The sequence below is a fragment of the Manacus vitellinus genome, unplaced genomic scaffold (genome assembly GCF_001715985.3).
Source record: "Manacus vitellinus isolate BGI_N305 unplaced genomic scaffold, ASM171598v3 scaffold_20_pilon, whole genome shotgun sequence".
NCBI classification, from domain to species: Eukaryota; Metazoa; Chordata; class Aves; order Passeriformes; family Pipridae; genus Manacus; species Manacus vitellinus.
In genome coordinates this window covers 14,667,868-14,690,111 of record NW_021939471.1, presented here as the reverse complement: position 1 = coordinate 14,690,111, position 22,244 = coordinate 14,667,868, and the positions used below count along the sequence as shown (strand labels likewise).

Genomic DNA, 22,244 nt, shown 5'->3' with positions numbered 1-22,244 from the left:
TTGACTTTCTAGACTTTTTAATATCAAGATTTATGTTTATACCTTGATCACTGAATTAACTTGCTGCCTTCCACACATTATCTCTCACATGCAGCCTTGGTCACAGATGTGTCTGCAGAAGCACAGACAGGTTCCCAGTGGTTTGTAGGCTTGGCACATGCTCTCCAGACAAAGGCCTGGAAGAGGAGCCTTTGTTCCCAGCATGCACAGGACATATCCAACAGCTGTGCCATGCCTTTCCTGAGCTCCTGTGTATCCTTGTCCCCTGCAGCCCCAGTGTGTGAGCAGCAGCCTCCACCATGAGTGGGGACATGGTCCACGTGGCTCCAGCAGATTGTTCCCATGAGTCATCCACAGAAAATGGCACTAGAGGACAGGGACAGTACAGGAGGACACCCACGCAGCCCTCAGGGAAGGGGCTCATATTTCTCGTTCTTCCACCTTTATAATCCTGCTGTCACAAGCAGGGTGCTCCTGTGGATGATGCCTGCGACTGCAACAACCCCTGTTTGCTTCTGATCACGTGTCAGGGGCAGCTCTTGGTGAACACTATGGTCTTGCAGAGCTCTCCTCTCACCTGCTCCAAGTCCCTGTTCTCAGGCACCAGCCCCAGCACGCAGCAGTGCCCGGTATTTACCATGATATCCCACTGCGTCGTGGCACAGAGCTCCACAGCGCTGGGTGATAAAGAAGGGGGCTGTCAAGAGACAGATATTTTTGGTACTGCTGGTTGGGCTGCGTAGGTGTTAAAAAGGCCTTGTGCTTCTCCAGGCAAAGCTCCAGCCAGTCAGTGCCTGTTGCCTCGCAGAGGAGTAGGGGCTCCAGCTCGAAGGAGGCACCCAGGCAACTGATAACATAAATATATCTTTTGCTTGCTTTGTTTCTGTACGTTCTAAGGCCATCTCTCTCGCAAGGCCTCCCCTCCGCCCCTCTTTTTTTCTGCCTGCACAGCTGAAACAAAACCAGCGATGGAGCCACCTTCTCTTGCTGGAGCCTGGCTGGCAGCAGCCTGCCCTGACCTGAGACACCAGCCATTGTTAAGGGTATAACACATTTACATATTTTGCAATAAAACATCAGTTATTTGCATTACTGTGTCAAGTTTTATTTGATTCTTTCACCTAAAAATGACTCATTTTCCTTTCTTGTATTTTAAAAACCAACTACTCTAAGCTTGTTTGAGAATAATCAAAAATTGCCCATTTAGCTAGAAGTCATTTTCTTTTCAAAAGGCAAATGTTATTTAATCTTTCAGCTGTTCATTGTGCCATCATAAATACTTTCTTTTCAGCACAGTTGTGGGGACTGAAATGAGCCCACTAATTGCCTCCCATTTCGACTGACATGTGGTGGTTTAGTGGAAAGAGAACACAGCGGGGAGAAGGAAATAGGAGGCTGAGAAAATGAGAGCTAATTATTTTCACTGCCTCATGTCAGGCTCTGTGTCAGCCTTGTTTTTACAAACTGGAAGGTTTAGCACTAAATAAAACAAACTGGCGTCATGTTTTTATATACTGGCAGTGTCATGGAAGCAGCTGCACATCTCAAAGACAATATAATGCCTGCATTCGCATGGACACCATCTGACAGCCACTGTGAGCCACTGCTAATGAGGATATCACAGTGGTGCCAAGTGAAAGGTGCTGAATTATGTATGATTCTTCATCAGTGCAGCAATAGTCCTGTACATCATTATGAGACATTGTTTTGCTGAAGAGATTAAAACATTCTTAGTTCCAGACCCTGCAACCTATACATGCTACAAGAGGTTATTAATGGAATTTTTAGGGAGAGTTTCTTGTGGATTTCTTTTTGGTTAAAAATATCTCATGGGACAAAGCTGTGGTGGGTCATGACACTATATATATAAAGAAGAGAAGCAAATTAACTATAATTGTGTTATCTTCCTTTAAAACCAGTATAATAAAATATAGTGTAGCAGGGTGATACATAATGATAAATAACCCAAGTGCTGTCACTAGATGTTCAACTCTAATGCCTTTAAAACAGCAGGTTTCAGCAGCTGAGATAGATAATAGCTAAGAACGTAAAAGAGCTTCTAGGGATCTAAATCATCAACATGCTACTACTTTTAGTATCAGCATGACCAATATTTTTTTCATATTTGTTTCATCTCGTGCTACATCTTACTTTTCTTCTAATATCCAGTTACCTGCTACAATGCTGTTTCCATTTTTATTTCAATCTTTAAAAAACAAAAAAAGTTCATTCCAACTACTGGTTTTAAAATGAATCCTGGGTTTGGGCCCCCTTGAAAAATGAAGTACCTTCCCAGCAAGGGTTTTAAGCTGTTGTTTCAGGACACATGTTTGTTGTTTAGAGCCTGTGCCTGATCTTTCTCATTTCCCTTTCATTATATTTTTTTTGGCAGATGTTAATGCATATGGGGCTAAAGAAGTATTGTCACCACAGTAAGCTGGAGACTTAAGTTTTAAAGTGTTTTTATTTTCTGTTTTGAAACTGAAGAGAAGTGGCTCAAATATATGTGTGATTTGCTTTTCTAGAATCATTTTCAGAAGCTGCTGATTTTTTAACTTTGTCGAAGTGTTATTTGAAAATGTTTTCACACAAAGTTTTGCTGGTTTCAGAACTGATTGCCTCTCAGTTCTGAGATATTTTCTTAAAACAAAAAGCTGAAATTCTTTATTTAAATCAAAATCAAGCAGGTAAATACTGGGAGGTATTTTAATGTTTGAATGACAAGATATTCAGGGAAGTCTCTTTGAAGGACTCGTGTAAGCATATTTATCAACCAGACACTTTTCCATTTCCAAATTATTTTCCCACATACATCTGGCGTTAAATGTAGTCCCAATCCAAGAAGCCTTATGGCTAAAATTCATTGAAGAATTGAAATTCATATACTTGGTTATTCTAGCCACATTTTTGCTTAAGTGGATAAGCATCTCTCTCCAATTTTAAGAACCTAGAACTCCATTGGAAAACAGTGAAATATGTCTATTTCTTTCTGCAGCATGCAAATCATGCATTATTTACTGTGTGGTTGAACAAAATAGTTACTGGGTGTGTAAAACAAGTAGCCACCTACTTACTTTAAATATTTCCCAAGTGCCTTGATTCTAAAGTCATCCATCTACTGTCTTTTCTAGTTACTTTCCCTTTCTTCCTTCCTTCCTTCCTTCCTTCTTTTTCTTTCTTTCTTTCTTTCTTTTTCTTTCTTTCTCTCTTTCTTTCTTTCTTTCCCTTTCTCTCACTCTTTCTCTCTTTCTTTCTCTCTATCTTTCTTTCTATCTTTCTTTCTCTCTTTTTCTCTCTCTCTCATCCTTTCTTCCTTCCTTCCTTCCTTCCTCCCTCTTTCTTTCCTTTCTCTCTTTTATATCTTTTCTCTTTTTCTCCCAGCATCTCCTTCCCTTTCTTGCCCCTCCTTATTTCCTTCTCTCTCTCTCTTTCTCCTTTCCAGTGATGATCTTACAATAACACAGAGTGGAAACCTTGCTGCATAAAACGAGACAGGTATTTTTGGGTGACCAGAGAGGGTATGCCTAGTGTGGTAACTTGCCCTTTTGGTATCTGCGCAGTGTGGCTGGAGAGGGCTCCAAAAAGGACCAGAGGTTTGGGGACTGGGTTTGAAGGACAGGATAGTGTATGTGTTTGTCTGAAGATGCAGTTCCGATCTGGGGAAGGCCGTGTTTGTGCAGGGCTGGTGCATCCAGCGCTGCGTGGGGCAGCCTGATTCGTTACCGCGTGGAGAGCCGCTCCTGCGTGCATGGCGGATCCGGCAAGGACCGGGCACTGGCAGGTGCCCACCTGCCACACCCTGGGTGAACACAGCTTGTCAGCCTTGTCTTTAGAGATGGCTGGTTGATTTCTTTTGTTTATTAAAATGAGATCGTGTTTGTCAGATGTAGTCTGTAGGGAAATGTGAGTGAACAGCACACAATCCTGAGTCATGAGGAGCCCTGGCACAAGGTGCAGCTCTGGCTCTCAGGTTCTTGGCACTGGTATTACGGCAGGAGATGTACTGAACTAACTGGAGGATAGTACTTTATGTCAATATTTTTTTCTTTCCTTGGCTCAGGTGTTTTTGTAAAACTTACAAATGTGATCAAGCATCCCGTCTCTAACCTCAGGTTCAATTTGCAATAGCACGAATGTAGGAAGTCCTGCAAAAAAGGCTGACAACAAGAATGATGTGGGCTGGGAGAGGAGCACAATTTGAGGGACAAGGAGGAGTCAGAGACAACTCTCTTTGCTGTTGCTGTTCGGTTACATAGGATATGCTGTCCTCAGCTCATGTCAGGGCCAGGGCGTCGTGCTGTGCCTACCTCGGACAAGACAGGCATTAGCCTGGGTTAGCTCACAAACCCAAAAAGCAGGACAGAAAAGAGATATGCAAAGACATACAGTCCATGATTAGGAAATGGAGGCACAGGGCAACTCCAGCACCTTATCAGGTTGCACAGAAAGCCAATAGCACAACTGGAAACTGAGCTTGGTGCCTCTGAGTCTTGGTCTGGTCCTTGACCACTGAACTGCAGTTCCCATCACTCAAACTCACACTAGGGCAGTGCAAAAACCAGCTCACACATCCACTCTGCTCATAAAATGTGGAAGCTTTCAGTGGGGACAGATGCACATGCAGGGCCAAATGCTGTCACAAACATAATTTCTTGTTGTAGTTTGGAAATGTTTATACTTCAGTTTTCGTTTATCTTGGTATTGCCAATTCAATGCCTGATTGAAAGCTTTGAGACTTCTGAGGGCTGCGCTCCTACCTTACACTTATGAGAGAAGCATGTGCAAACACTAGCAGATAATCTCAGGTGTGAATGGATACTTCTTAGGCTGCTGTACGTTTGTGTGTGCAAACAACTGTGGCCCATGCCCTGAGCCGCCGTCTGTTTCCGCACTGAAAGTGTTTGCATTTTCTGAGCAGATTTGAGGTGAAGAATGTGTCCAGCAAGTGCTGAGACCACACCTGCCAGGCACAGACCCTCCAAACCCCTGGTATGTCTGGAGGAGCTCCTGCCACTGTGAAGGGAAGATTCCCTCTCTCCTATATGGAGATGGAGATACAATGCTTCACCGTAGTCCTGTTGTCCTTCAGATTTTTGGAGGAGCTCAGTGCACAGGACAGCACCTCATCCCCAAAGCACCTGCCAGGCACACCAGCAAATGTTGGCTGTTTTGGACCATGGACAGGCAGTCTCCAGTCCCCAGTGGGAGCCTCCCTGGCCACAGACTTGAACCCCGGCTCCAGCACTCAGCCCATGCAGGATGCTGCCAGAGCTGTCACCTTCTGCAGGCTCACACCTGTGCAAAATGTTGGATGTTGGCCCGCTGTTCAGCTCGGGGGATTTTTTAAGGATACCTTTTATTGCTTTGGTTTATTGGACTCACTGTGATTATTTTCTAAGCTGGGCTTGCTTATAATTAATAGTGCAATTGGAGGTGAACAGAAGTTGAGGATGCTCAGTGCCTCACTGGGCATTCAGTATCTGAAATAACTGAGCTGTAATAACAAGCTTAATCCTCTTGCCCATTATTTGAGCAATTGTCGTGAAGGTGTTTCACAGACCCTTTGGTCATTTGTTCCTGGGTTCATCAGGACAATGTCCTTGGGGCTGGCTGCCAGCACTGACTGTGACCCCAGGTGACAAGTCCCACCACTGCCCTGTCCCTCCACCTCCCCTGGGTGTGCAGAGCTCCCAAGCCTGCTCCAACAGGCTGTCTGTCCAGGTGAGGCACTGCAGGGGATCCACAACTCTGAAGACATCCAGACCTGTCTGAGAGGCAGCTGCCTCTCAAGGTGAGCTAAGAGTGAACAAGAGAACTGAGGGTTTTCCATTATCAGCACTTTTACTGGAAAACATGCATATCCTAAAATATGTATATGTCCCTTAACTTTCTTCTGGGTTATTTTTTCTCCTCATATATTGAGGATTAGATTTTGGGTTGTTTCAGCTTTCAGTTTTGTTTCATTTGGGGTTTTGTTGTTTGTTGTTTTTTTCTATCTGTATTCTAACGATCCAGCATTCTTTTTTTTATTATTCATAGGATTGTAAATGGAAAATGTACATGGAGATGGACGGGGATGAAATTGCAATAACCTACATAAAAGATGTGACATTCAACACTAACCTACCTGATGTAGAGATTTTAAAGATGACAAAGGTATTTACAGCCTTAAAGCTTTCATGAATTCACAGATCTCAAACAAAGACATTAAAATACCACAGCAGTCGACTTTTGTGCTTGCAGAAGCTCAATCTCTTGACAGCTTTTAAATAAAATGCACATTTTAAACAGATTTGTATCATAATAGGAGTTAGGTGTTTTGGTTCTCCTTTAAGCTGACAGTAATGTTAACAACAGAAAAATAAGAGAAGGAACTAATTTATATTTTCTTGTTTTAATTTCATGTTATATCCTCTGAATTTATTACCCCTTTTAAAGAAAAGAATATTTTAAAAATTACTTTCTTTTTCAAGAGAAGAAACTGATTTAAATGTTCCAGCAACTTCATGTGATTTTTCTGGGATTTTTCTGGGTTTTTTTCTCTCTCTCTTTTTTCTTTTTTTTTTTTCTGACGTGGTTTTAGAACTTTTGCATGCTTCTAAAACTCTCTTTCATGCAACAATGGGTTGCAAAGACTGAAACCCATTGCAGACAGCACACCACTGAACATCTGCAATTCAGTGTCACTAGGCATTTTACCTTGTTTCAGAACCTCCCTGTAAATATTTACCAGCAAATGCTTAGACCGCTTTTTCCTAAGCAGCAGAAGTTTTGTTAATGCAAAAAGCATTCTGGTAGCTGTCTTTTTAATTTTTTGGTTTTATTAATATGCTCCACTTGGTAATAACTAGCAAAATAAATTTCTAACTGAAAAAATATACAGCTTGATTACCAATTACGCTGCTCTAGGTGCGCTGGTAAAAACACCCAAACTTTTGAATGCTTTTAACTGTGAATTTTTGGGGTAAAACCAGGGGGAAAACCTTTGGTTATTTTTTCTCAAGGAAAAAAAATGAAAAGCAGATTGTCAACAGTCAGAATTTTAAGGGAAATGTGATATAGGTATATTTGCCAACAGGGATTGTAATATTTAATTCATGCTAATACTATTTTAATTGTTAGTGATTTCTGGAACAACACTTGTGATTTTTTTATTATTATGATTGGTTTTGTTATTATTAGTTTTCTGTTTAATGTTAATCTCAGACATTTCAATTTTTCCTTAAAAAAAGGCTTAAATAAACTAACAACTAGATACAGTAACATTAATGTTCCACATATTTCAACATTTTTAATTTTGTCAAGGATTATCTCTGAGAATCTCTAGGTATTTGTTCTTGCTGGCCTCTGTAAATCTAGAAAAAAAACCCTGTACATGCATAAAATTGAAAAAAGGTTTATGCCCCCATGAAAACATTCCACATTGTCTTACCTACTGCCTGTTACGTATGGAAATCTCTTCTCAGTTTCCTTTCGTAAGCAAGGAAGTAAATATTTCCAAAATACATTGCTTTATCTCATAAAATTTTAATAGCAATAAGTTAATGGATGAAAAGAGGCAAATGTTGGAAATATCTTTGGGGTGTTTCAAAAACAAGGCAGGAGATGAAAAACACCTTATAAATCTTCTACCATGTTTTTTTCAGCCACCGTTTGTAATGGAGAAATGGATTGTGGGGATAGAAGAACACCAGTCTGTAGAATGTGTTGTTACGTATGAGGTAAGCTCTAAGAAACAAATAAAATTGTTGATCCAAGATAAAATCTACACAGGAGGTGTGGAAATAGCATCCTCTGGCTTTGTTATATCCTATAATCAAGTCTCAGCTGCCTGCAATTAATTGTACAATCTAAAGTTCAGAGCAAAAGCTGAATGAAGTTTACAGAGACAATGGCCTCAGACTGCTGCCTGGGATGGCTCTTCTTCTCAAGGAGGAAAGCTCCTTTTTCTTGAAGTGTAATGGTCAATGTTGTTTGCATTACTTGAAGAGGCTGGTTTTTATCTTTTCAATGAAGTGCTAATTAGGAGAGCAGAGAAGCAACAGGAGAAGAGAGAAAACGAGAAATCAAGAGTATAGTAAGATAAAATAAAGTCTAGAATACTTTTTGATATGGTAGAAATTAGCTGTTGTTAAAAGGGTTTACAGTTACTTACAGGAGTGTTTTTATAAAGACCAATGCTGTGCGTCAGAAGAAGGCTAATAATTGAGATTCCAGCTCTGTCCTGAACAAGTATTCAGGCAGTGACAGAGAAACATGGAAATCCTGGACCTTAACAGGTCCAAATTGTTGTCTTTAACAGCAAACTGAAGAGTCTGGTACTCCTTGAAAATTTTGTTGGGGGTTCCCCTGCAAAAATACCTGCTTAGTCCTCCCTCTTTTAGCAGGGCACATTTGATGTTCACATTAATAGAACTGGTAAAATGTATTTTTGTGTTTGTAGAGGAAGGCCTTCAGATCTTTCCTCCACATGGTACAAGAATTGAAACAGTTATTCTCTACCATATTTTTAGCAAAATCACGAAGTACCAGCCAAAATTATATAGAGTCTAAAAATACTTGAGAACTGGCTAAATGGTTTTGCAAAATAGATTCTTTATTGAAAGCACTGCTGCTGCCCAGGCACTCATGGATGTTCCCTCCTAGGAGAGCTTAGTGTGTTGTATGTTGTTATGTCCTCACATGTGTTGTGTCCTTCCTGAGCAGAGTGATGTTAGAGCTCCCAAAAGCACCAGGCACATCCAAGCTATCTGCTGGAGCAAGGTGAAAGCACAGGACGAGGTTGAGACAGTACAGCTCATGATACAGACCTCGGTCCCCAACTCGGAGGGGAATTCGCGGAGCAGATCTGACTCAGGTAAGTCAATACATCCAAACTTTATTGTTGACATGAGCAGGGCATATGTGAGGAGAACAGCAAAAAGTCAATACCATTCCTCTGCTCTAACAACAGAGCATGTCTTTCAGCATCAGCTGCCATTGTGGTCCTTGTGATGTCTTTGTAGATGCATGCATCCTGGCATGTCAACTTAGCTTACAGGCTAAACTTTAAGTACTAACTTGTTCTATATCTCAGTGTGATTTCATAGAATTACAGAATGGTTTGGGTTGGAAGAGACCTTAAAGATCATCTAGTACCAACCTTCCTTGCATGGGGTAGGGACACCTTTCACTAGGCCAGGTTGCTCAAAGCCCCATCCATGATAGCAGGCCTCTCTTCACCATAGTCTGCTTGTGGGATTGGGGATCAGCTGGCAGATCTGCCCTTCTGCAAAATCTTCCCCTCTTCACCAAGAGAAGCAAGTACTCAGCTTTGTGGAGCCAAGTGTATTGGCATAGCAAAAGGATTTGGACTAAATTACGGCACCCACACAAAGTGTGCAGGGCCTTGGGTGAAGATTAGTTTCTTAACCAGGATGTTAGGAAGGCATCTGCTGTTAAAGGAGACAATCTCATGCATCTCTACCCAACTCTACCCTGTATATGTTGGGAATAATGGAGTTTTCCACAGCTGTTTTGAGAACTTGGAGAGCCAGTGCTTTCCTCAGCTTTTTACCTGGCTTTCTCTCCCTGCAACCCAAACTCAATAGAAGTGCTTTGGCCAGCTCTTCCCTCCTGCCCTTACCCACTCAGCACACAGGCAGCTTTGCACAGATGTTATGTTTGGATAAAGGGTACCTCCTGTTAGAGATGTGGCTAGTACTGACACATACTGAGATTGTAGCCTCAGAAGCTGCAGGTTTAAAATGCCAGGTTTCAAAAAAAATCACCAAATCCAAGCACAAAGGTAAGGGTCATACCTGTCTAATAGGGTAAAATAACAAGCAATGAAGGTAATACCTATGTGGGCTACACACAGAGCATTTAATTCAGTGTACAGAGTTGGTGGCTCAGCGACTACGTGAGGAAGAAGCCCCCCCAGCCCATGAGAGGCAGTCCCACAGGGCACACTGGCAGACCCTTGCTGGGCAGCTGGTTCCTGAGCTGGCAACCATGGTTAGCTATGAGGAGCAAGGACTGAACAGCTTCAAGGGAGCCCCTTGTTCAGGACAGCATTGACACTGGTCCCATGGGGCATGTGATGGCCACCCAAGTTGGCCACCCAACTTGAATCCTGAGCCTGCTGCTTCCAGGTTTATGAGATCTGTGACTTACATCCACAGCCTTCATAGGAGGGCATTGGGAAATGGCAGAGGAGATAGTGTCTATCAAGTACATTTCAGCATGCAGGTTTCTTTTGAAACCATGAGTTTTTAAGAGGGTAAGAAGCAAGTAGGCAACTCCCATCTGTCTTTCTGTGAAAGAAGGTTCATCTCAGTGCAGATGGAGCTGTCTGCAGTGTTGGTGTCACACTCACGCTATGACACGAAAGACAGTTTCCTTTTGACATATTTGACATTAAGTTGAAGTGATTTAAATCTCTTTAGATTCAAACAAAGTCTGGGGAAAGGAGGAATGAAAGACATCATCCATTACATTTTTAACAGGAGCGATCCTAACGAGGACAGAGCCACTACACAGCTCCCACAAAACTCCCCATGGTCAATGCAGCATTCCACTAGAGACAGCGAGGGTTATGCTTTCCTATTGGAATGATATTAGTGATATTTAAGGACAGATCATTCAAACCTCTCTAGAGCAAAATAATTTTAGCTGCTCCCCGTGGGTTTTTGGCCAGAGCTGTGGCCTTTTATAAGAGGAATTCCTGGTCTCTGCTCTACCCACAAAGTAGCAAACCAGGCAGCCTTTGCAGTTCAAATGGAAAATTTACTACTACTGTATTTGCTAAAGGCTTTCATGGAAACCACAGGACTGACTTTCAAAACCACTTCAGTCTGATCTCTCAGAGCTATGACTTTTGTTACAACCCCAGGGCTGTCACAGTAGGTGTAGAGGGAACTGTAATACCCTGAGTTGTTCACAGTTAAGCACTGTCTGAGCTATCCTGGCTGAAGTCTGCTGCCTCACTGGCTTTTCCACATTCAGAGATGATTTTTTGCATCCATCATGAAGCCGAATGCAAAGCGGTTTGACTTCTGAATTTGTAGTAACAATAACAACTGAAGTAGCTCTGGTTGTTGTGGTGTGTAGCAGTTTGAAAAGAAATTGGAGCACGAGGAGATAAATCTGGCTGCTGCAGCTGAGGTTTGCACTGGGTCTGCTCTGCCTCCTCTCTGTGCTGAGCTGCAAACAGTATCACCGTGCTGGATGGGAGAGATGCAGGTGGAAGGTGATGCTGCAGCGGTGCTGGTACCTTGGGATGCCTACTCTATGCCTGCTCTGGAAGTCTCCAGGTTCTTTTGTAAAGAAAGCTGTGTAGAAATGTGCTGAGGTTGCCAAGAGCATCACAGTATATGTTTAAACCCAGATTGGGTTAAAAACATCGGGAGGGGGAACCCACCTGAACAGCCAAATGGATGGTTCAGTAAGTATCTTCTAGTCTAAGTTCCATAATCTGCACTGGCATCAGAAATACTTGTATCACTTGCTATTTTAAACGTCCAAAATTATGTTCAACCATAACACTGAACATACTTAAACGTAGGACCATTTGCTTCAAGGCTGGGAGGGAAAGGGTGGTTAGGGATATACTGAGGTTCTTGTGAGAGAAACCCTCGTACTAACCTCATACCTTTGGTAAACCTGAGAGTGGTTTTCCACCAATTCACAGAAAGCTGACTTTGTTTCCATTTCCCTGCCAGGTATTGACACTCAGTGGATGCAGACACTGCGCATGCATCAGATAGCAAAAGCCGTTTCTCACCAGCACAGCCACCCCCACAGCCCGACCACAGTCACCCACTACCTGCCCTACCTTCACAGCCAAGACTCCTACGCTGCAGCCGTCAGGAGGACACCCGCTCCTGTCAGTCACCAGTTCACATCCATCAGCCACTCCAGGAACTCTTCTCCTATCTCGCACAGTTTGATGAGAAACCTCTCGAATCTGCATCTGAACTCAAAAGGCAGCAGTGCCTCCAGCACAGCCTCAGACACCGCTTCGGAGAGGGACAGGTCTGCTGGCAAAGGCAGAAACACCCCACACAGCGGTAACTCCCGCAGCTCCTCGGGCGGGCGGCGCAGTGGGACCAGCTCCCCAGTGCCCCCCCGACACTTGGGAAGACCCAGCAGGACTTCTTTGCCAGTGGCCCCTCCGGCCTCCCAGCACCGCAGGTACCCCCACACCCCTCCGCAGCCCACGGCCATCCCCGGCATGCCCCCACAGGGTGAGAGCGAGCCCAGGAGGGGCGAAGGGGAGAGCAGAGCCAGCGAGGGCGGGTGGATAAAGGTGCAGCACTCGAGGAAGCCCCACAGGCAGGCTGCTGGCAAGCCAGGGAAGGAGAGGACCAGGGGGAGCTGGCGGGGCCGGAGGATGTTCTGAGAGAGGAATTTGGCCCTTTATGTAACTGAATGTTCAACCTAAAGAAGATGCACCTGCTCCTATTTAATTTGCTGCACTGAAGCCGGTACCCACCTGGCCCGGGGCCTGCCACTGGACAGGGAGAGCTGCTGCCTCTCCTCCTGTCACTGTCAGCGCCGAGGGATTTCATTTGGTTTTCTCCCCTCTGTTTGGCTGCTCATGTTCTCAGCTGACTGGATATCCACTTACTTGCTTAATATTTCTATAATAAAATCAGTAAGGCACAGCCAAGTGCCACAACAAAAGGCTCTCTGTTTCATCCTTAGGGAAGAAGTTGTGCTGTTACCCCTCCCCTAACCTCACTTCTGCCTCCAGATGCCAAGTCCAGCTCTGAGCAGGATCTCCTCACCCCTTGTCTGGTCTGCTTTTGCCAGGGCTATAGGAAAAGATAGTAGTCTGAAAAAAAGGAATACAGGGACATTTTACTGCAAGTCTACTTCAGTAGCTTTACTTCTCCACTTTCAGCTTGCCATCCCTCTCAGGAATTTCTTACTTTGCTCCTGATTAAAAGCCCCAACACTAGCTACCTACCACCACTGAGCACACTCTGTCACATACACAGTTGTCATAATCAGGAGTATCAAAACCTAGGCTTCATTCTTTTGTGAAAAAAATAATAAAAATAGAGTGAGAAAAAGACATTGCCTTTATCACAGTTACAGCTAACCCCACTGAGGTCTATGATAATGTTTATCCCTGGGCAGCTGGCATTTTTTAATTGAATTTTTAAATGTGGCCAGACTGTGTTGCTTTTGTCTTTCAGTCTTCAGGTAGTAAAGACAAGGTCAGCAAAGTTTCTGATTAATGTGGTCTTTAGCTCTGCTGAGAACAAAGACACAGCTTAGACTCAGTTGGCGTCAGAAAGTTTCTTCATGGCCTTTTCACTCCACGTTGATTTCACACAATTAAAAAGGAGGAAAAAAAGTTTGGGTTTCACAAGATGCAAGAGAGAAAAAAAGGAAGAAACAGATAAAGGAAGCTGAACCCAAAGCAATGCATGGTACCCTCTGAAAGCCAAGAAACCGTAAATTAGAGATGCCTTTGAACAAGGTGCTACCTACCATCCATCCCAGGTGGTACTTGCTGGCACACAGTTGTGAGCAATGCTGGCAAAGCTGCTGGCACATCACCCACTCAGGGTGAGGGAGCTGTCGTCATAGCCCTGTCACTGCACATTCGAAAGGACATGTAGATTCCCTGCTCCACACAAAGGTCACTCCTGGGGTACATGCAGCTCTCCTCCCTCTGATTGCCAGCAGCCCCAGTGAGGACTGAGCCCTGTGGTGAGTTTCCAATACGTACTGGAGTGAACTGGGACTTGCATTTCATGAATTTAGGACACAGTCCACCAAAAACAATGGAACAGGACACAAGTGATACCAGGTGTCAGGAATTGGAGCTCTGTCATTCAAGCACCTTTTCCTCTGACAGCAGTTAAGAGCAGAACAAGTAGAAGCTTTGCCTTAAAGTGAATTCGGTTGCATGTGAAGCCCTGTGGTAACAAAGTTTGCCGCTTTCCTGTGGCTTCAAACTGGCTGAAAGCTAGTTAGTAATCCAGCTTCTGGCCCTGGTTTACTGAGCCTGCCAACTAATCTGGGGGATGTGGACAAATTAGCACTGGATGTTACTCTGTCACAAGTTAGCAGGGGACTGGGATTTTATCTAGATTGGTGATCCTTCCCTGACATTTCTTACCATGATCAAAATGGGCTGGAGGATACCAACTAATAGTAACTGCACCTGAGAGTTCTTGCTAGAAATGTACTCATGTTATTAAAATTTGCATATGCATCTCATAAATCACAGTTGGGCCTGCACAAGTCCTGAGAAAGAAATTGCAAGAGTTTGGAAGGGTACCTTTCTCTTCTAGGGTGATCAGTAGTTGTACAAGCCTGAGATACTGTGGACTGGTGGTGGCAATTCAAGATTTATCAGCTGCCTGTGATTGTTTGTCAAGATGTCCAGCAGGATTCCTCTGCTGTTTGCAAGCAATTTAATGCTTTGCCTAATTTTAATCTGCAATGTACTGTTTGTCCACATCTGTTGTATTACAGTGTTCATTAGCATTTAAAGAAGGAATGGATGGTATTGATCATGCCTGTTAAAATTAAACAATCATACATTAGTGGCTGATTAGAAATCCTTTTGCTGCACCAGCATTGCTGGTTAAAGCCACAGTCAGTGAACTTGTCAAAAAAAAAAGTCTCAGCAAGATCTAGTTTTCCATCTTGTTTTTGTCACTCTTAATGTGGCTACTCCCTATCTTGGTGCTAATTAATTATAAATAAAAATGTGCTTACATTTTCACCCCCCAGTACTTTATGAAGCTGAGCTATTTTTGTTCATGTTTTGCCAACATGCACCTAGAAGACCATGCACAGCAATGTCAAAAAAACAGACTGTCTTGGGCAACAACACTGCAGCAAATTCTCTTTGGAAAGGAGCCATGCTATGTTTACTTAGGGTTTTCTTAGAAGTCTGTTAAAGCCAGTCATATTTAAGTACCAGTATATCTAGATTTGCACACTAGGAACTGGACACGCTGCCCTCCATCCACACACGTATCCTTGGCAGTACTACGACTGCTACATCCTCCCTCCATGTGACTCTGCAAGTGGCACAAAATATCACTGCTGTAGAACTGCCCCTCTCTTTTCTGGCTTTCCTTTCTCTTGGTCTTCATTTCTACCTGCATGGATGTTGATGTTTTCTTAATCCCCAAAAGGTACCTGCATTTTCCTTTTCAGGGTTTAAAAGGCTCTGAATTATAAGAAGCCAGCTCTGAGACGGCTGCTGGAATGGATGATGAAAAACAGCAGAGAGCTCATGAAGGCAAATTCAGAACTGGACATCCAAAGTGAGTGAGTATTTGCATCCAATGGAGAGAATGTTTACAAAATCAAATACAAACCTTCCTTCCTTCCTTCCTCCCTCCCTCCTTCCCTCCTTTTTCCTTCCTTTTTTTTTCCTTTTTTTTTGGTCTTTCCTATATACCTAAGGATGTCTTTAAAAAAAAGAAAAACAGGAGGACGATGGAGAGCAGACATTTACCACTGAGGTCAGCAATCATTCTTCTTTAGCTCAGCAAGGTGTCCCAGAGCTGGGTCTGATCCTGGTGGATGTTGTCTTCCTAAGTACACAAGTTTCCCCAGCAGCACTGGCGTACCTGCCACTACCATCAGAAGGACTGGCTGTAAGAGGTGAGTGTCCTGGGAACCTGCTCCATAAAGGGACTGACAGCTAGACCAGCAGCCTGTCGTGGTGCTGCACAGGGACGGGGCCAAGCAACTGCACTCTCAGGGCACTTGTTCCCTGTGTCTTGCAGGTCAGAGACATGTGCTGTGAACCAGCTGCCAATTCAAGTGCCTGTGGAACCCTGCTCCTAAATGTAGTGGGCAGCACGTGAATGTGAGACTCCTTGGAGCAAAAACATTGCCCAGACCTGCGAACACAGGCTGCTTTTGTTCACATACAGCCAGGACACGAGGGGCTGCCCACTTGCAACCTGCTCGAGAGCCAAAGGTCTTTCTGAAAGGGGGAGAGCTGCTCAGAGGGCTTTTGTAGCAGGTCATCTGCCTGAGTTGGAAGAGCAAATTCACAGAAGTTTGATTGTCACAGAGGTGACAGCCCACTGAACTGTCGAGGGGGCCCCAAAATCATAAACAACTCCAGGCTGTTCCTCACCCTAACCCCTTGTGACATGAGCAGACTGTCAATCCATCTCAGGGCAGTGCAGCTGCAGAGGTTGCTTTTTATGGCCTGGGCAGGAATTTCCCCCAGCTCAGTGTTTGATTTGGGCAGCACTGTAATCTCTTTCTCTTCCAACATTTCTAGTTCTTACTTTGGCCTCATATTGATTTCGACAGACATACCAAAATGTAATGCCTGCACTGCGCTTCTCAGGAAGATAAATAGAAGTAATGATCAGAGAGGGGAGATGAGGTGGCCATCTGACCCCTTTTCACTGGGGAACGCAGCTGCCAGGATTTCAGCCTGTCCAACTGCTGCCATGGCTCCCTGTACCTCTGTGCTGGGGGAAATCTGGTCATACTGCCTGGGTGGGATGGGATGACTGTGAGACCTGCTTGTCCTCCGCTGATGTTGCTGAGACCTGCCTTCAGCAGGGGGAATGCCAGCAGCCCCTCTGTCTCCCCATCTACACCTAGATCTCAGTGATGCCGTGCCAGTGGACAAAACACTGCTATGCTCCCAGGAATGGTGGGTCTCAGGGCTAGGTTTCACAGGCGGTGTTGCTGCTGGTTGGTTTATTTCCATGAAATGCTAGAGAAAGTAAATCCAGTCCCTGTTCAGCTGGGAGGGGAGAGTGCCCCTTTGTGCCTCCCCTCAGTGCTGCCATGGCTGAGCTAATTCCCCATGAGAACCTGCTTTCTTGCTGGCATCAGTGTGAAATGTGGATGGGTGGTTTTGGACATTGTTTACTTTTTAAAGAAAGTATTTGCTACTGCAGTTTTGCTCTATCTTACCTGCTCCCGCTGATTATTTTCTAGCAGTTGGCCTTGTCTGACAGCATGCTGACCACAATCTGTCAACTTGCTGAGCTGATTTAAGGAGCAGAGGTTGCTTAAACTCTCTGCCCTTCCTCACTCAGAGCAATAACCCCCAGGCAGGGCACCCCTCACCTCTGTCCTCCTCTCTAGCTCAGCCTATGCTGCTGAGGATCAAACTCCATGTATTTCAAGACTTCCTATAACTTGCAAGCTTGCTGCCAAGAACACTGGACTGTGCATCGACTATATGCAATTGATTTTTTTGATTGTGCTATAGAATGCACTTTGACATAACAATAATAATTATAATTATTACTTTAGGCTGGGAAAGACGGGCAGTGGCTTATGTAACTGTGGAAAAACCCCAAACTAAGAGACCCCCTGACATCTAATGTCACTAAAATGGAACCAAATAGCTGTGCTACCTCTGAAAATTACATCTGACAGAATTATTTTCTGTATGTGTCCACCATAGAAGGGGTTTTACACAATATTCTTATCTAATAAATTGCCAAAGCGTAGCAGTTCGAGCTAGTTTGTTGCAAGAAGTTAGAGGTTAGAGAGGAGAAGTCTATTACAGCAATAACACTAATAAGGGTCCGCCAAGATCACACTTGAGTACATGTAAATACAGGGCATTTGAGATTAACATCTCAGAGGACAGAGGAATGGTGTTGAGAGGCAGTGACCGATTGGGAAAAATGAGAGCTGGGGCTAGAGGGTGCAGCCTTTCCCTGCAGCTCCCATTCCAGCACCACTACGCTCCCCCCAGCCCACAGCAGCCGCAGCCCACTGCTCCTGCCTCTGCCACCCCCTGCCCGAGGGTCGGAGCCTCTTCCAGGAGATTTCATGAGGTGGTTTGGCAGGTTCTGACGGGTGGCAGGCGTGAACCCTGTGCTATGTGGAATGAAGTGGCTTAATATATCTGGGCCTCAACATATACACTTGGCAAGCAAGGTGAGGGCTTCCTGCAGCAGAGAGGGCATTTCCCTCATGCTATGAAAAAATCCAAGGGCCTGAAAACTTGAGATGTGCCCTGGGGACTCTGTGGCAGGTAGTAGCAAGCCTTGAGGGAGGCTTTCTACCTGCCCCTCCCACTTTGTTCCTTCTGAGAGAGCTGCCAGGAGAGAGATCCCTGGGGAGAAGGTCGTGCCACCGCTTGTCCCCCCACTCCCACCCTCTCCCAGCAACCACATTTTGTTGAGGGCTGGTGGAGGCGATGCAAATCAACATTTCCAAAGTGTCAGTGGCAAAGCTTGTATAACAGGGAAAAAAACTAGACTACAGTAAGTATTTTTTATTATTTTCTGATAGCCTCCTGTTTCCCACAGCTATACATTTGCAGAATATGTTGTGATTTCTTTATGATGTTACTAAATGTAATTTGTGTTTTCAAAGGGAATTATAAATCAAAAACAATGAAAGGGCTGGAATCCTGAGCTTTTAAAAGTGGCTCCTGCATATCAACAACAGCTACTTTTGATCAACATTTTTTGCTATGCGTTTTGTGGAATGGCTACAGGATACTCAAATGAGCATTGTAATTAAACTCCCACAATATGCATCATAATTCTCTGGGCTCCAAATGATCTGCTACGACTTATACTTGGAATAATCATTAAGGTTTATATTGAAACTGACCACATTTCATCCATTCTCTTAGTGCACTGAGGAATATAGTATCAATCACACTTTTTCTCTCACTGAACTGTATTTTTCCTCTGGTTGTCCTTCTCTTACTTTTTTTTCATTTTTATGGTCTTGCCAGTGTCAAAGAAACACAGTATCAAATAGTATCAGACATGACCACCTTCAATTGAACATGCAGGATGCATTTGCACTCAGCCTTTACTAATAAGGAAGTTACAGCAAAGCACAAGGAGATAAAAATCTGACAAATTAAAAGAAGAAAATCTATTTCTCCTTGGAGAGACAAAAAAAGGAAAAATACATTAATTGCATTGGGGAGGTATTTTGCGGAGCTGGTACAGTTGGTCTTACTATAAACTGATTTGTTTACTATATAAACTGATTGTACACTATAAATATTTAAATTTATATTTATTTTACAAAATCTGATTCTACCTATCAGAGTACAGTGTCAAAGTATTTACATTAAAAAGGTACTCCATAAAAATTCACATCCAGCAAACGTGTAGACATCTAACTATAATTAAATCTTCAAAAGTGGCCATCCTCCTGCTTCTGTATAAGAACAAATGTGTCCTTTCTGGGTTGCAATCAATAGCAGGTTACCTGATTATACACCTTATTATGTCTTGTATAGTAGTGTGAGCCACTGGAGGGTGACATGTGAACAAATAGATATGCCTGATCAGATCTTTTCAAGAAACACACCTTACAGGAGAGAGAAAAACAATTAGTGTATGTTATAGGTTACCGATTTACAATTTACATCATACATCAATGTCTGATTATTTTAATGCAAAATGTTTTTAGCTTCATTTTATTGCACTAATGGTTTCAATAACACACTATAATTTGCTCAGATAGAGCAATTGAAGAGGTGATTGGACAGCTCTTACAGAAATTTTTAATTACTGTCATTAGTGGCTGCAATCTTATTCTTTTCTATGGAGCTAAGATACAGGTTATTGCATTGTGCCACAAGTGCTCTGCGGCCATGAGAATCCAAACTCTCTCTTTTCTCTGAAATGCTTCTTCTATAAATTTGTGTCTGTGCAAGTCTCATCACAATAATTACTAGCATCACAGAAACATTAACTAATGTACCCAGATGCTCTTTTAGGCAGGTGTGGTGGTACATCCCCACCCTTGGGCCGTGCTGTGATCTCTGAAATACTCATTAGGCCTCAGCCTTGACAAACAGCACCTGGGCTTAGCTTCTGTTGAGCTTGTCAGAAACCGCGTCTGCTCCCAGGAGCTTATGCTGTCTAGTGAGCTCCTAGTTTTTAAAGAACAGACTTGAAAAGTGACTTTTCTTGCCTGAATAACAACCCAACCGAAATAATATTTTTGTTGTCAGACTTGCAAAGAAAAGTACTGACCCAAATTGAGGCCAGGATGAAAAATTACTATGATTAAAGCCAACTGTCTTGCAACCCTATAAACAGCAGTCCTAAGTGAGACTCTTTGAGCCCTCCTGGACCACAGTGGGCTGTGACCAGCATGTCCCTCTGAGTGAGATGCCTCTCAGAGCCAGAGTACTCTCAAGTTTGCTGTACTTGGAGGACCACCACCGAACACCAACGATGGAGCCTGGGCTGATACTCCCACTCCTCAAGGCTCAACCTATTGAGAAGATGCACAGGCATCTGACATGAGTACTTCACTAAATTCGAGGGGAATTTTTCAAGTGTATGTACAAACCTTGTACATACATTTAGGTCTGTGTGTGTGTGAGTGTGAATATGCTATAGCAAATGTCGTATGAATGTTGCTCTTCTAGATTCTTAAGTATTTTAGATTCATAAGGAAGTTAGGCCTATAATTGAGTTGCTGTTGTGCTATAGAAAATTCTATAAGAATCTTTTGTCAAATTGTGTACATTAAGCTATCAATTAAGTGCTGTTAAGTTTAAGTGCTTTTAAAAACTTTTAGGCCTAAACCATTGTTCAAGTCTGGGGCTAAGTTTGTCAATGAAGTCACACTACTCTGAACCTTGTGACTCAGTGGGAACGTCTCCCTTATTCCTTTTTATCCTTAGCCTTTCTCATCCTTACCCTTTTTCCATGTAGATAATTTTTGGTAAGTTTGTTCTGACCATCCGCTGAGGGCATCTGGGCCCTGCAAGGCAGAGCAGGGGCATGAAGGGCATGAAGATGAAAGCAGGAGAAATCACAGTGGCACAGGTCACAACAGCCATCACCTGAGTTACAGACCTTAATTTTCTTGTACCCTTGCTATGTGCTGTAGGAAGGGAAGCCCCTGCCTTTCACATACTTCCAATTTCTCTTTTCCCTCTCCTGCTCCCTTCTCCCCAGTCCTCTGTAGAGTATGAGCTGACATACACAATATTCAATAAAATAATTATTTTTCACATATTAGAAAAAGAGCTGAAAATACACTTCACAAAATGTCCTGTCCAGATTCACCACAAAGTCCCTGCTCTAGCCTATTAATTTTAAAGTCATTTGACTACATACATCATTTGAAGATTCAAAGAATGCTGTTTGCATTAAGCATTAAATGGAAAATTAACTGCAGTCTGAAGTTTTGCTTCAGCTAGTACCATCAGTGCTCCATAACATTTCATATGATGCTCTTAAAACCTGTGAAGGTTGGCTGCTTTTCTAGAAAATTCTGATAATAGTGATTCAAAATGTTAAGGCTGTTACTGTTGATAAACTGGATCTCTTCTTCCATGTAAGTAAACTAGTATTGGTAGATTTCTTTTTCTGAAAGAAGTAAAACTTTATCAAAATTCAAAAAACACCCCGCTCTTCCCAGCTGAGCTGTGTTGTTTGGAAACCGGCTGGGTGGAAATCCTCCACTAATGTGGATTTAGAAGAATGGAGTGTGGTCAGGTCTCTGGAGAACTGGTTTAGTTCATCTGCCTTTGTGTATGTGCTGAGAAGCCAGCGGTGCAGGTAAGTATGTAATTATGGGCTTATTTAAAATGGAGATTCTTTTACATGACAGATTGCAGCATGTGCAGGAAGAATAATGCCCACAGAAAACAAACACCTCCGCCAGGGCTCTTGTACTCTATTGTGCTATAGCCTATTTACAGGCTTTGGCTTTAGAGATGATCCGTGGTTTGCCTTACACGGGCACAGGTTTGCGTGTGGGCTGCACGCTCATGGGGCCTCCTCCCTCCTGCCGATTGCAGCGGGGACTCGCCTGCTGGCAGGAAGACACCTGGAAATGCTCAGCAGCAACAGTTGCCCTGGTATTGAGCCCTGCTCAAACTGCGGGATAAACAGAGGATTGTAACAAACACCAGAGCCACAAATCCCATACAGCTTCTTCAGGGCTTCTCCCATTACTCTTGCTGCCAAATGCCACGTAGCAGTTATTTTGCTGCGTTTAACGGCTGCACTTGATTTAATGTGCTATTATAAATGTTACCTAAAATGCTTTAAAATCGCCGATCTGTTTTCCTCTTCAGAAAGTACTTTGTTTACAAAGGGCAAGGCAGCCAACTTCGCAAAATTCTGTTGCACTGCTGTACTACCAAAGGGCAGCTAGGGCACAGGACCTTGCCTTTCCTGCATGGAGAAACCCCCGCTGCCCCTGAAAACTGGCAGGTATGGGGGAGTTATTTCAGAGTGGTGAAAACCAATCCACGTTTGGTATATAAAATTAATTTAAACAGAAAATAAAATTAGAGG

The 22,244-nt window shown here is 43.5% G+C and overlaps 1 protein-coding gene across 4 annotated transcripts in view; it reads left to right on the top strand.

Annotated features, from left to right (window-relative positions):
* MAP3K20 (mitogen-activated protein kinase kinase kinase 20) overlaps positions 1-18,644 on the top strand; it is a 94,798-nt gene extending 76,154 nt beyond the window's left edge. The window contains exons 17-23 of one of the 4 annotated variants that reach the window (XR_003915755.1): positions 6,040-6,156; positions 7,647-7,721; positions 8,707-8,857; positions 11,703-12,174; positions 15,169-15,278; positions 15,502-15,621; positions 15,747-18,644. Coding sequence is in view for 2 of the 4 variants with exons in the window: in XM_025895027.2 (XP_025750812.1) it covers positions 6,040-6,156; positions 7,647-7,721; positions 8,707-8,857; positions 11,703-12,382 (1,023 nt within the window). In the remaining 2 variants the exon portion in view is untranslated. Of the gene's footprint in view, positions 1-6,039; positions 6,157-7,646; positions 7,722-8,706; positions 8,858-11,702; positions 12,589-15,168; positions 15,283-15,501; positions 15,622-15,746 lie in introns of those variants that run through there. The other 3 variants (XR_003915754.1, XM_025895027.2, XM_029959479.1) reach the window with 3 other exon arrangements.
* Positions 18,645-22,244: the final 3,600 nt, after the last annotated feature.